At 43.0% G+C, this 15,675-nt stretch overlaps 1 protein-coding gene across 10 annotated transcripts in view; it reads right to left on the bottom strand.

The window, feature by feature from the left end:
- EYA3 (EYA transcriptional coactivator and phosphatase 3) overlaps positions 1–15,675 on the bottom strand; it is a 970,709-nt gene that overhangs the window by 603,127 nt on the left and 351,907 nt on the right. For all 10 annotated transcript variants that reach the window (XM_085647584.1, XM_085647578.1, XM_085647577.1 and 7 more), the window contains one exon: positions 9,730–9,796. In XM_085647584.1, coding sequence (XP_085503710.1) covers positions 9,730–9,796 — 67 coding nt within the window. The remainder of the gene's footprint in view (positions 1–9,729; positions 9,797–15,675) is intronic.

Genomic DNA, 15,675 nt, shown 5'->3' with positions numbered 1-15,675 from the left:
GTTTTTTCAGTGAATATTATATATATATATATATATATATATATATATATATATATATATATATATATATATATATATATATATATATATATATATATTACCTACTGGCGGTCGCCAGTAGGTAGTTATAGTTAGGACCACGTTTCCATAGGAAAACCGCAACATTCTATTTTGAATAACTTTGGCGCCGGTCGACGAATCCTCGCGAATTTTTCAAAATAGGTGGGGCGCTACGCTCCGCTCCTACCCTGAAAGTCTCGGGGGGATTCGTCAAGCGGGGGCTGAGATAAAAGGGGGGTCCCAAAACGCGTTTTTCCCATGCATTTTTCCATAGGACCTTTAGACACAGCTACAGCCCGAACGGCTGAACACAATTACTTGAAATTTGGCAGAGAGGTAGTCCTCAGGTCAAGGAAGTGCCTTTTGTAGGTCTGGTGTAAATCTGTTCAGTAGATTCTGAGAAAATAGCCTTTAAATCAATATATATATCTGAGCCAGCTTACGGTGCGCTTACGGTGCACTTACCGTACGCGTACGGTGGCGTGCGCGATTTTGATTGGCTCTTAGATATTAGTAAACATTCGAATCGGTCGAAACCAGGAAGCGGCGGCCGCCATTTTCTCTCTCGCTCTCAGAGTTGGGCAGCAAAAATGAAGCCCAAAAATGTCTAAAGGGGCAGTTTCTTCAGATCCTAACCACCCATCAATGATCTAGGGGTCCCCAATAACCCCCCATGCCCCAAAAAAAAATAATTTTTTTTTTTCGGAAAATTGGCGATTACGCTTACCGTACGAGTACGGTAAAAAAATTTTTTATAAAAAATTATCCACACTCTCCTCACCCCGTGTGCAAATGGTGGCGGAAGGGCACCATTTGCGCATGGCTTATTACATAAATGAGAATAATAAGAATACATTTCTCAAAGATGCGCATAATATGTCCCCCATGTGCGCACGGTGCGCGAAGCGCATCGTGCGTACATGGCCCATCCCGCATAACGTGGGCACCATGCGTGCACGGCACTAACTGCGTAAAGTGGGCGCGCGGTACGCAAAGCGCACCGCGCGCACGCAACGAACTGCGTTAACTGGGCGCGCACGCCACGAATGGCGTAAAGTAACTTAGCATTTAAAAAACCGTACAAATTCACTGAAAAAACCATAGGTTTCACACACGTTATAGTTAGGAATTAGCATTTAAAAAACCTTGCAAATTCACTTAAAAAACCATAGGTTTCACACATGTTATAGTTAGCTGGACATTTCACTCGTAAAAAACCAATGAAATTCCCCCGTTATAGTTAGTGCAGGCAACTATAACTCACGCGACCGCAATCTTCTGCTGATGACATATGTGTCTTTATGAAAAAAAAATATCTGTAATATATGTATAGCTAAAATTTAATGGAAGAAGACATGGGCAAATAAGTGTCTAAATACAGTATTAGCATCAGCAGAGGATTGCGGTCGCGTGAGTTATAGTTGCCTGCGCTAACTATAACGGGGGAATTTCATTGGTTTTTTACGAGTGAAATGTCCAGCTAACTATAACATGTGTGAAACCTATGGTTTTTTTAAGTGAATATATATATACACACATACACACATACACACAATACATTAAAATGTGCATAAATACATAAGCAAACACATGGAACCAAAAGAGGCTCCCCTTATTGAAATAAGTGGTGTAGTAAAACGTGTCCAACAAGCGCATCACTGTGCCGTGTCAATTCCAGGTAATAATGCTGCATGAATTATATGCACACTCTTCCAAGTCACAGCACAACCTATCTTCTCCAGAGGCAGTTCCGCAAGCAAAGTAGTTGCGGTGGAAACTGCCCTAGTTGAGTGCACCCTGGTTTTCACTGTGAGGGGCTTGCCAGCCTTTGAGTGGCAGAACTGGATTGCAGCTGAAATCCACCAAGCAATGGTTGCCAACAAGACTGGAGCACCCTTACGAGTGTGTCCATCTGAGTCGAACAGTTTGTCAGTTCTCATGAGTTGTTTAGCACAATGCAAGCAGAATCTTAGATTTCATTTGATGCCTAGCCTATGTAGTGACCTCTCAGTTGGTGATGTTGTATTCCGGAAGAAAGTCCGAAATATTATAGGTTCATTGAGGCAAAATCTGAAGGAACCTTGGGAATAAATATTAGGAATGGTGCTGAGAAGTACTAAATTGCCGAGGTGCAAGAAGGTTCTTGAGTCAAGAAAGCCTGTATTTTCTCTACCCTCCTCGTCAGTGGGCGCTAGTAACAAGGCGGCCTTCCATGTGAGAAATGAGATGTGCTCTGTGAATGAACGCTACATGAGTTGAAATAGAACTATGTTCAGGTGCCAGTCCGGAGAAGGAGCCCCTGCTGGAGGAAATAACTGAATAATTCTTTCATGAACTGTTTGATGATTCTGCAAGAGCAGAAATAGAGAAAATGTGATTATTATTATTGTTAGTACTATTTGTACAGCGCGCGGCTACCTGCAACGGAGGTGTCCCGGCGCTAGCAGCACGAGCAATGGTGTCGCCAGGAGACTAATAATGCTTAAGTCAAGTTAAACAACCACGTTTTCAGGGCTTTCCTGAAAATGTGTTCCGATTTGGCCTTCCGTAGATGTTCTGGCATGGAATTCCATAAAAAGGTTGTTCTTACCGAAAAGGCCCGGCCACCAATCCTAGCTTTCCTAAAGTGCGGAGTTACCAGTATCTCCTGATGATTGGACCGCAGCGCCCTAGTTTAATGGTATTTCCGGAGTCTTTCCTTGAGGTATAGTGGACCAGAACCTCGAATTGCTTTGTCAATTATTGGGGCTAAAGGGGCCAGATAAACATTAAAAAGAGAAGGGATCAAGGCTGAGCCCTGCGGAACTCCACATACCAAGGGGCTGGAAGAGAACACATACGGGCAAAGGAACACTTTCTGGGACCGTCCCTCCAAAAAGGAGCAGAACCAGCTTAAGGTAGTTCCCGTCACTCCCAGAGATGCTAGTCTTTCTAGGAGGATCTGGTGCGACACCGTATCAAATGCTGCGGATAAATCCAGCAGTACTAGCATCGCACAGTTACCTTGTTCCACAGTTTCCCTTATAGTTTCCGCCACTTCCAGCTAAGCGGTCTCAGTGCTGTAGCCCGACCTGAAACCCGACAGAGTCATGAAGAAGTTTGTGAGACTCTAAGAATTCGGCCAGTTGTATTTGGACTTCCTTCTCCAGTACCTTAGCCGGCACCGAGAGAAGCAAAATCGGCCTAAAATTCTTTGTCTGCTGGGTCTACATTTCTTTCTTCAGGATTGGTTGGACAAAAGCTGTTTTCTACTTAGTTGGGTAAGTGCCTGTTTTCAAAGAGGAGTTCCAAATGAAGTTGACTAAGGGGTTCAGCCAAGAGGCAAAAATGTTATAAAATTTAGGTGGGCAAGGGTCGGCTGAGGACCCGGATTTAACTTTGTACAGCTCCAGCATGGAGATATCTAGACTAAAAGGGCGAAAATCAGACCAGCATTCCACATGCTGATTTGTAGGCAAGGTCTTAACTGATAGCCTAGATGGAATTGTCTTGGGGAAAGAGGCATAGATAGTTTGAATTTTAGTCTGAAAAAAACTAGCTAGATCTATACAAATTGGTTGAAGGGGCAATCGTGCTTTTTAAGGCTCGTGTCTTCAAAAAACCCTTCACAATCTTAAAAAATTATCTGGAAGAGTTATCAGAAGCTTTTATTTGATGCGCAAAATATTCCTTCAGGGTGTTGCATTTTAGTTTGTGGAATCTTTTGAATGCTATTCTATATGTGCTCTTGGCCTCTGCGTCACACTTTTTTCGCCATGATCGCTCGAGTCGTTTGCATAGGCTTTTCTCCTGGTAGAGTTCCGGCGAAAACCAAGGGGCTGTTGGTTTATTTCTGGCCGGTTTCAAGGTTTTAATGGGGGCTGCTTAATCAAGAGCTAAAATAATCCAGTTATCGAAGGCCAACGCATCATGATTGGGGTCTCCTGTGAGTAGGGGGGAGTGTTTCCTGTAGTTCTGGACCCATACACTCAGGTAGAACCTTCCTCCAATTTCTTCTATCTTCAAACTCTAAACTGGGCTGGCTGGTACCAACCAGGCCAGTTAGAGTGAAGGGAACCAGTCGATGATCCGTCCAGGTCAGTGGTAGAGAATCCATCACCTTAAGGGTATGATCGTTGGAAAAAATCAAGTCCAGTGTGTGGCCGGCTGCGTGGGTAGGTGCAGACACCCTTTGTATCATGTTTAGCCCTGAGAGTGAATCGGCCAGTTGTAGGGCCGAGGGGCAATTATCATTCTCCATATGGACATTGAAGTCACCGAGAACTAGAAAGTTGGAGTATTTTAGGGATAAGTCTGCAATAATATCAAACAACTCCTGCCAATGAGAGGACAGGGAGTCTGGAGGTCGATAGACCAATAGTCCTGCATGAGAAGAGGTAGGAGACACTCTAATGCAAAAGGACATCGCCTCTATGGATCCTACAAAATTATTTTTTCTTGACGAGATCTCCCAATCTTTCCTAAGAATCACTGCCAGTCCACCCCCTGCCTATTATCCGCCTGGTTGGCTGCTACCATCCTGTAGCCCTCAGGGATAGCCAGGCCTATATCGGGATTAGAGCTCTCTTTTAGCCAGGTTTCAGTTAAAAACATGATCACCCAAGAGTTTGCTTCTAGATTGAGCCAAATGTCATCTGCATGTTTTGGCAGGGATCTGCAGTTAATTAAGCAGGCCTGCATCTCCAAGCAGGGTATCCGTGGGTATGCTGTAGATGGCAGTGACAGAGCACCAGCCAAACTCCTGCCAACCTTCCCTGGTCGCCTCTCCAAGCCAAAACCAGCATCACATTGTGGTCCCAGGTAGTCCATCCTCCCCTCCCATGTAGACAAATCTATCCACGATGGGTTCAAGCACCCCACTCGGGAGAAGGTGAGTAACTCCTCTCTAGACCAAACAATTCTAGCTACAGAGTTGACTTGGGGGCGTGGCTAGCGCAAGTTGCGTTCCGATCGCGGACGGCGCAGATGGGCTTGCCTTCGGCACGTCCGCTGCGCGTTCGTTTGAGCAGGGCACTTATATGAGAATTCCGCCCCTGGAAATGCGAGTGAGGGGAGGAGCCACGTCCCTCCGCATCAATCAGCACATCAGCCGTGGCGGACCGGGGACGAGCACAACAAGTCTAGGTATGTGCAAATCAGGCAATTTTAAAACCAAATGCAGCAAATACAGAGTAAGTTTAAAAGTATTTAAAAAGCAATTTCAGTTTCTGCAAGCAGCATGCGTTGCTACTAACCACAAAACCATGATGAGCATCTATATCTCGATATTGCCGCAAGCCATACCTTAGACACATGTACCAACCGTAACTGAGCTAGTGAGAGGAGATAGGGCAGTTATCAGCCAGATTATGCTAGTAGAGGTTTTATTTCTGGCACTATAGGCAGAAACATTTCCATTATGGTTTACATCTCTTTCATGGCTTCTGCCTTGAGTTGGAGAGAATAAACCTGCAGTTCTGAGGAACACGGAGATCTTTGAATTCAAGGAATTTAGTGGCTGTGCACATAAGAGGAGAGAAGTTTAGTCAGGATGAAGGACCTGGCCTTGTCAAAAGCTTACGGGATGTTGGAAGGTGAATGTAGTATTCAGACAACAAGAGAGGCTTGGTGAACCAATACTGCGTGGGCCACCTAGTGCTATCAGGATGAGACACAGCTCCGCTTTTCTCTTGCTGAGGACCTTTGAACTTAAAGGTATCTGAGGGGAAAAGGTAAGGATAGATCATCTGTCAAAAGGCACTGCCCCACGCTCCTGGATTTGGATGCCAACTTGCATAGAACTGGTGTTTGCGGGTTTAGTTTGTGGCAAAGAGATCTAAAATCGGTTTGCCCCAGAACAAAATGATCATATTTAGCACCGATTGATCAAACTCCTATTTGTAGAGGCTGTTTCCTTGCAAGGTGGTGATATTATCTGTGTGATCGAACACCAAAGATTCTGCTATCATAAGCAGGAAACCTTGGAGATTGAGTTAGATGGCTTTGAGCTCCAGGTGACTGGTATGTATGTTGTTTAGAAGCGAAAACCACTTTCCTTGAATTTGCAGATTCTCTAGAGGACCACCCCAGCTCTCCAGGAAGACATCCGTAGTCATTACGAAGTGAGGTATTTGAGGTAAGAACATGCAGTCCTGTGACAGGTGGGCGGTCTGGGACCACCAGGCTAGAGCCTCCATTATAGCTATGTGAAGTTCACAAGGCCCTTGAACAATTCTTTGTTTGAATCTGCTGTTTTTGCTGGCTCGCTTTTTCAGAAGTGAAAGAGGGCTCATATTGATAGCTGAGAACATGATGCCCAGAAGCTAACTGAGCAGACGCACAGATTCCTTTTTTTGTTGTACAGATAGAGAGCCACTTCCTAGAGCCTCTGTTGCACGTCTTGGAATAGAAAGTGTTTGTCTATGATAGTATATAGTGTTGTGGCCCAAGAATAGTATTGTCTTGGATGGAGGATTTGATGATCTTTGATAATTCACTAAGAGACCTAGTTTGTGACACATCTTTAGGCCAGCCTCTGAGGCCTTGGAAACTTGAAATACCATTGGTGCTTTTATCAACCAGTTGTTGAAGTAGCGGAATACCTTACGACAGTCCTTCCTGAAAAAAGATGCCAAAGGGCGAGGCATTAGGTAAAAATACAGGAAGCTGATTTGAAGCCAAATGGGAGATCGATGATGCATGAGTTGGAACGGGTAAGTATGGATCCTGTATATTCAGAGCGATCATGTGGTGTCGGAGAGGATGACCACGTAATAGTATAATTTCCGGAAATACTGGTTTCATTTCTGAAGGTCTATGGTGGATCGCCACACCTCTTTTTTCATGTCTATGAGGAAAAACAGAGAATAGAAGACTGTTCTCTGCTGAGAATGTGGGCTCTTCCTTATTGAACCTAGCACTCCCATCCGAAGCAGATGGAGATGAGGTGGGTGCCCTCGTTTTGGTGAAGCGGTGGGCGGAATCTGGGTGAACTCCAACATCTGACCATATGTGAGGAGATCCAGGACCTATTTGTCCGATGCCATTTTCCGCCACAGATGGCATTTTGGAATAGTTTTCTCCCACAGGATGGCGTAAGCAACACAAGAATATTGTCACTGTAGATAATCTAGACTAAGGGCTACTGAGAGGGTTGCTTAGTCTTATACCTCTGGTGTCATCCTTAATAGGGGTAAGTGTCTCTTTCGCAGGTCCCTCCAAAGGGGGCTTCTTTCAAAATTGTAATATGCCAAGAGATCTTCTGGTGTCAGAGTCAGCCTTGACTGCTTGCAAGGAGTCATCAGACTGCTTGCCAAACATAGCGTCGCCATGGTTAGGTAAAAATATATGTATTTGCACCACAGGTTCTAAATGTTGTGTCCTTGAACCAACCTTGGAGTCTAAGGACCACTGACCTTGCCAGTTGTGGGAAACCTATTAGCACAAAGTATGCTTTCTGATGAGGAAGTTTAGCCCCCCTGAAGAATCTTTTTTCTTTCTGCCCTTTCTGTCTTCCGGCAGAAATTATGTATGTGGCAATGTCTGACCACATCTGGCAGTTATACCTGCCCTGTATTTCCAATGAATTGGCAGCCTGTACAGTAGCACCGGGCATAGTTGAGAACTGTCTCTTTGCTTGTAGGCGGGGCTATAAGTGACCAAGTTTTCCATGATTTTAATTCCACGCGTATATATCAAGAATTGGAATAGGTCTCACAGCTTTTCTATTTAAAATCGCAAAGAAAATAAACAGATTGCTTATTTGCTATTGGACATTTGGTAGCTCATTCCCTAAGGAAATGGAAAGCACCAAAAACCATCTGGTGGGAAATCCACCAGCTGTGGGCCATCTCTCTATCACCAGATGTGAACAGGTCATACCCGGGAACCATGGTGATATTTGACACGGGGATTATTCTTTCAGTGGCAGGAGCATCGGAGGATGCGGACAAATCAGACATGATGTGACCTTGCAGGCTCAGGAAAACACTTGCAGTAATCCTGTAACATGCTCAGTTGGTCTAGTAATAAAACATGGACATGACTCATGCTCTGAAGTTGTAGGCAGAGTGAAGTGGTGAAATTGCTCCACATATTGCCTCTCCATATATTGCTGTTGTAGATGTGCTTGTATTAGTCTTTCTTTTTCACTTGTTGAGGACTAAGGTGCTTTCGTCGTTTGTACTGTTATCGAGATTGTAGTCGTTGAGGTAGACAGACGACTAGGCTAACCTCGACAATGATTGTCATTGTAGAGGATGTAGTCATAGACAAGGTTTTTGTAGAAGAGGCAGTCGTCGTAGACAACCACCACAGACAATGCAATCTTAGAGGAGGCTGCTGTAGACTGCCATTGTGGAGAAGATTGTTGTCAACGACCATCATCATCAACAACAATCGTAGACTACCATCATGGAGAAGGTTGTCGTCGACAACCACCACCAACAATCATAGACTACCATCGTGGAGAAGGTGGTCGTCGAAAACCATCATCATCAACAACAATCGTAGACTACCATCTTGGAGAAGGTTTGTCAACATCCATTATCATCACCAATCGTAGACTACCATCGTGGAGAAGGTTGTCGTCGACAACCATCAACAACTGTAGACGACCATCATAGAAGAGGCTGTCCGACGACAGCTGTCCAACGATGCCATCGTAAATAAGTGCAATTGTAGATGAGGCCATCGTAGGTGAGGCAGTCATAGTCTACATGGTTGTGGTCGTCGACGTCATTGTAACTGATGTGAACGATGATTTTAATGGCAGTTTTGCCGTAGCCTTATAGTCAGGTTATGAGGATTTACGCGATTTAGTGTCAGGCTGAAGAGGGAGTTATAAGTTCTGCCTCTGAGGAAGTTTTTTTCCTCCAATTTTCCCTCTTTCTCTGTGAGAACGGCTTTATCAAGACTCATGGTAAGTCTTATGTAATTTCTGCACGCCTTCTGGAGACCCTTGGCGCAAGCTCTCCTCTTAAGTGAAGGGGTCCTTACTGTCCTCATCAGAAGTGACAGATTTAAGTTTCAATAGTTCCAATAATAGCCTCATCTCTCGGAGCGTGAGAGTTTGAGAGGAAAAGGTTAGACATACTTCGTAGTCCATTGCCTTGTTTTCTGCTACTCTGACATATTAGTGCCAGGGTCATAGGAATGAAACATGAAACAATCTTGGCTGATCCAAAAAGAAGAAATCGATGAAGAAACTGAGCAGAGCTCAGGGAGACTCCCTTCACATGACGTGAGGGACTCTGTTGGGAGTGTTCTAGAGGGTGCTGTCGCCTGATTGGATATAGTTCAAGTTTGGTCCTTTTATTTTTTTATAAGGACGTACATAGGCTATTAAACTGACTTTCATTGCCATTATAGCCTATGAAAGTAATACATTCTGCTTCATTATGGTATTGTGGGACTCCCATTTCGATGACGGGGGAATGATTCAAGCATGTAAATCTATGAAAGATCCAATGCTGGAGAAACAGAATGAAAGTCAAACAGTAAATAGCGAATCTATGTTGCAAATCCTGTTCTTGTTTAATACCACAAATCTGTCACATAAAACCGTTTTTTAACAATGCTTTTTTATATTGGCTGAAGGACAGATATATTATCAGATGAAATTCAATATTTTAAAGAATATTGAACAATAATCTTATACAAAATATTTTATGATCCTACATGCGAACTTACTTTGAAGAAAACATCTGCGAGGTATAATCACTGGGCATCCGTGGGATGTAATCTGTGCATGTCAAAACTGAAAGAGAAAGGATTTAAATAAGTCACTTTAACATCTGCATAATGTCAGGCCCTTTTTGGAAGTGCAAAATTAGTACTAGCAATAAGCATGGATCATAAACACAACACTCCTGAAATGTAAACCTTAAACTACAACTTAACCGTGATCCAGCATTCCAGCTTTACCTCAAATCACATATTAACCTAGGTTGTAGTGCTGCCATTTGTGCCAACAGTACATCACTTTCTTTTTTTAAATAATTTCACTGAGTTTTACATTTGGTAGATACTATCCATTAAGAAACCCCATTATCAGTATTTTTAAACAAATGGGTATGATATGCAAACAGGTGCGTGCAAATCTATGGCATTTTAAACAACAACCAGTAAATAAAGCCAAGTGGTTTGAATCGGTTGTAGGCTGCTAGTAAATTTGCATAGGTGGTAAACAGATACAAGAATGGCTCAGGGCCAGCCAGTGTAGCGGAGTTGCAGGGCTGTTCTCCAGGACCCCACATTTCATATTTATCAGTAATTTTGCAATGTATACCATAAGAAGGTGTTGCGTATCTTTAGGGGCAACGCTTCACATAGCGATTAACGGTTAACCCTATTTGTTATTAGTATTGTATGTGATCAGTAACTACTTTTTTTAGTGAATTATTTGCTTACTTTACAGTAGTTTGTCTTCACTGTTTTTGCTTATGTTTTTGGCATCTCGTCCCACGTGTGTGAATTAGTAGCTGTTGCGTCCGCTATCCCCATGTTGGTTTAAAGTGTATGTTTTTTGTAGAGATTTTAAATGGGTAAGGCAGGAAAAACTTCTATTCTATTTCAGTAATGTCAGGTCCAATGCTAGATGACCGTTTACTTTAAGATCTAACTGGTCTCTACTGGTCAATGACATCAAGACTTTATACGTAAAAGTAAATTGTATTTTCTCCTCACCTAACATGAGATGTGAATGTACTAACACGTGTTCGGGATGTTCCATTTCATTTCTTTCTCATAAAGAGCATACAGTGCACACAATGGAAAGAGTATAATATGTACTTATGGCAGCATTTGTTTAATATGTATTGTGATCCACTACTTAAAATGCCCTTTCTCTGAAGGCCATGAATTCCCAACTGGATCTGAAACAGAAAGAAGCCACCCCTCTCAAGGTGGTGCTGGGAGGGACTACCAAATGATGAATAATCACTCATGAACAAGCCATTCTAACTCAATTCAACAAACTAGGAGAAGATTTTTGCTTACATCTACTTTTGTTTTTAGGCAGCACTCAGTACCACCCGAAGGATCACACATTCCCTTTATTACTCAATAAAAGTAGCCCTGCTTGGAGTGGATTTGTTTTTTTTATTTTAAAGGCAGAATAACAATATACATAAAAACACAGAGAAGAACAGAGGTAATCTGCAATGAAATTGCAAAATATATCCTAGGGCAACCTTGAAGTGCCGTAGAAAGCATGAAGCACAAGTCATATTCATACATTTGAAGTGAGAGTGTCCAGAAATTGCTAGATACTGGCAGGGTGTCATGGAGGCAGTAACCAACATAACGGAACACAAATATTTGAGTAACAAAGATGTATCTTGGGGCTTTTTATACATTCTAAAGTGTGTAGAGTCCAAATTCTTAGATCTGGCCCTATTCATTACAAGGGGAACTATAATTAGTTAAGGGAAAGGCCTTTCCTCTAACAAAATGGTGTAAATTACTACTACATTGGGCTGAGGCAGAAACTGCTGCACTAAACAGAAGAAAAATTAGAACTGAGAATGCATCAAATAGCCCACCAAATTCTACTGAGTTATATTAAAGATAATATGCCTCTGTGACATCTGGTTAAAAAAAGATTATTGATCTAGGTTTTCTACATTACAGGTTGGCTAATTTATACTTATTCCCTACTCCTCCAGTTCGACTAAGATACTATTGGAGAAACCAAAAAGGTATTGCTATACAAGTCACCAGTAGATATTCTAATGGATTGCCCTCCAGCTGCATGCCACTTCGTTCCAACATGTATTGGTCATGGTGACTTGTTATTTTGAATTCTTCACCTGCCAATTTTAGTTATTAGAAACTGTATCCCTGAATGATCACTATATGGTACATAGATCTTTTACATTACCGAACAATGTTTGTACCTTGTAGATTACTTGCATTTTTAGTACATCTCTAGATCAATACTAACATAATAAAACCATGCAACATAATGCATTGGAACGTATAAAACCTATAAAAAGTATATTTAAAAAATAGGAGGGTTTGGTTGTGAGGGCTTGTTAACCTGTGTGCAGCTGTAGCTAATTTATTTTTGGTAATGTTTTTGGGATAATACGTTTTATCCTTAGGCACCTCTGTAACTCGGTTGAGCAGAGTCCAAGTTATTTGAGGTCTCTTATTTAATTACTAGTGATATTCATTTGATATAGCTCGATAAGAGCCATGATTGCCTTCTGAACCTGGTGGACTATGAATGGGCATTGGATGGTTGTATTTAGAGGATTGTTCTACTAAATTAAACTGCTGTGCCAAATGTCTAGTGTTCCTTGTAGTTTGGCAAATTTGTTTTTTTTGGTACTTGCAACAGTGATTAATGTGTGCAGGAACATACTTTTGCTAACAGAAGAACCAATTGGTTAGGCGAGAGGCTGTGTTAAGGAGACTTCAAAATTCACCTATGGTGGTGTATTATGATTTGTAGGGTTACTTGGCAAGTACAAGGCCCACAATTTTGTTATGGCTTATAGTAACCATGAAAATCCAAGAAGCCGATTTCTTATTGGGATTGCAGTTTTAAGTTGTTTGCCTGTTCAGAAAAAAATGTAAATAGTTTATTGAGCTCACTGAAAGAAAGTCTGAGGCGATGGAGAACACAACAATGTTGTATAAGACTTTGGATGTGAACATCCTTTTGATAGTTTCTAGTCTATCCTTCCCAGTTAATTTTCAGAGTAGACCATGCTTGAGTTCTACTTTTAATTATCTAAAATATTTCATATCATGATAGGTCACCATATCATCCCCCTCTGTACACTCCAGGAGGCAGACTATGCAAAGATTGTTTCACCTGTTACGGTCCTTCTCATCTTCAGCACAGTATCCAAACATGCGCACCCTGTCGGCCAATGCTGCAACCTTGCAGTTGAGGTCCAGTTGGGAAGGGCGCAGTTCCTCAACCTTCACCTCAACCTCTTGCACTATCTTCCAGCTTATGGTGCACTGCTCTCAGCAGTCCCAGTCCCGCCACAACAGTACTTAAATCTTGTTGGGAGTGTGGTCTTGGTGCCCGCAATTGCTGCTAATATTTTGTCTAACTGCAACTGTATGAGGAGGCACGATAATATCTGATCCTTCAGACTCTAAGGACAGTCTCCGTGGGTTCAGGCATGCCAGCTTGAGTGTTGGAATGTTTGACTCTCGTCTTTTAGATGTTCATCAAGTGCTTCATTACTGTGGGTATAACAAAAACAATGAGTCAAGAGTAAGTCTGTCTTACTAGTACTCACGCCGAGGAGAAAACCCTGTCGGATGAGGATCCCGCCGGACCTCTTGCCCCCAAGTCACTGTCCCAGGATAACTTCCTTTAAGCCGCCAGATGCCTCCAGCTTGACACCGGGTCGGTGCACCCTCAACCCCCCCCAGGCAATTAGTATCAATCCCCACGCTGGAACACAATAGTCCCCCCCCCCCCCCTCCCTCCCCCCCCCCCTAATTCAACGTACTTCCAGCAGGCTGATCAGCTCGCCAAAGCATCCAGGACAGTGGTGCACCTTGATTCCCCACATTGATCCAATCTCCCTTCCAGGATTCACTTATTCGTTTTCCTGGATCCACATCGAGCTCAGCACGAAAACTAAGAGTAACCTGGTCCTGAAGATGACCTTAACTCATTAAAGGCCGAAACGCTGTTGAACGTCCAGCGTAATGCTTGGCGCAAATCTTCTGTTCACGAAATTGTCTAACTCTTGTTAAAATTAATCGTCAACCACAAAGTACCATGTATATGCTTAGTGTTTGCTCTGCACCGTGCCTCGCTGTGTCACTTGCGCCGCTCACCGTATGTCCCACAAGCACTCATGTGCACAAGTTCTTTCGGGTTACGCCCACATTTATTGTAAACAGTGCTGATACTGTTCCCTTGCTTATACTTTTTTCTAAATACAGATTGCTCCTTGCATCTCCCACCAAAGCCTTGAGTCACTTTTCTTTCTTTGCAACTGGACGTGCATGTTTTATTTAATGGTCCTCTAAACATTACCTGTTGATACATTGTTTCTGTTATACACAATTATCACCCAGGTCTCAACTGGGTAAATGGATGATCTCCTATTGGTAGATTTCCCTCGCTAATGCGGGTGGCATCTACTAGGGGGTGGCCGAGATGAGCCAACCCAGTAGAGGAGCCAGACAGCAAGCAGTGGCACCTCTCCATCCTCAGTTTGTAGCTGGCCAGTCACTCCTGCGCACACTGGACCGTCCTGTTCAGTGGCTGTGTCCCCTTAGATGGTCCCCCTCGGTGTTTTGAGGTCTGTCCCTCTAAGCAGGTGTCACAAAGGGGTCCTCGCCTGCATGGGGGTATGGTTGTCGCCCTAGTGATCCCACTGAGAACACCTCCACATTCTGCCCACTGCGGTGGGTGTACTTACAGTGTCTAGTTCAGATCATGGTGCAGGAGGTAGCAAAGGATCCCCCGCTGTTCTGTCGTTGGTACTAGTATCTGATGGGACTCAACAGAAGAACAAAAGTTACTTACCTGTAATCTGTGGTTCTCCAGTATTGGTGTCTTTCATAGATTCACATGCCTGAATCATTCCCCATCGTCGGAGTGGGAGTCTCACGGTACATAAAAATGGCAATATACATGTATATAGAAACCATATCATAGGTAACCTAGAACCAGGAAGTAAAGTAGCCAGAAATCAAAAGGAAAAAATCCACCACTTTCATGACTCGTCCAAGTCATTATATATAGTCCAATCTTCAGCCAATCAGGCGACAGCACCCTCCAGAATGTTCTCCTCAGAGGCTCAGGCTCTCAGATTTTCTAGCACAAGTGATCCAGAGTGAAAAGAGCATAGAAGAGCCTCTGAGGGGAGGTGAGCGGGTTGCATGTGAATCTATGAAAGACACCAATACTGGAGAACCACAGATTACAGGTAACGTTTGTTCTTCTCCAGTATTGGGGTATCTTTCATAGATTCACATGCCCTAATCAGAGTAGAAAGCATTAACTCCATAATAATACTAGTGATATCATCACAACCTACGCATATGCGTATCACAAGCAATATATAATCACATATATAGATATTTCTATACATATATACACATATATAGATCTATATATCTACGCATTTATATAAAACAAACAATCAGAAGATCTGTATGTCAGAAAATAGCAAGAGGAGGAGGGAAGAACAGAGGCTCACCTTATTTAAAAAGATTACGGAGAACCGCCTGTCACACAGACATGTCGGCATCGCTGGCAGCTTCCAGACAGTAGTGCATGGTAAAGGTGTGCCTGCTGGACCACGTAGCAGCTCAGCAGATTTGATGAAGAGGCACACCAGCAAAGAGCGGTAGAGGAAGAGATTGCTCTAGTAGAATGTGCTCTCGGATTTGTTTGTAATGGTCTGCCTGCATGCTGATGACAGAAACAAATTGCAGCAGAAATCCAACGAGCAATGGACTGTTTGGATATTGGGTGTCCTGTACGCATCTTTCCATAAGCTGTAAATAGCTGATCAGATTTCCGTATTGAAGATGTCCTCTGTAAATAGAATTTTAGACACCTCTTGACATCAAGAGTATGTAAAGCCCTTTCCGCAGGTAATTGAGGATTAGGAAAGAAAGGTTTGAAAATGAACGGTTCGTTGAGAT

Source organism: Triturus cristatus, chromosome 3_2 (assembly GCF_964204655.1).
Source record: "Triturus cristatus chromosome 3_2, aTriCri1.1, whole genome shotgun sequence".
In the NCBI taxonomy this organism is placed as follows: Eukaryota; Metazoa; Chordata; class Amphibia; order Caudata; family Salamandridae; genus Triturus; species Triturus cristatus.
This window is presented reverse-complemented; position numbering and strand designations above follow the sequence as displayed.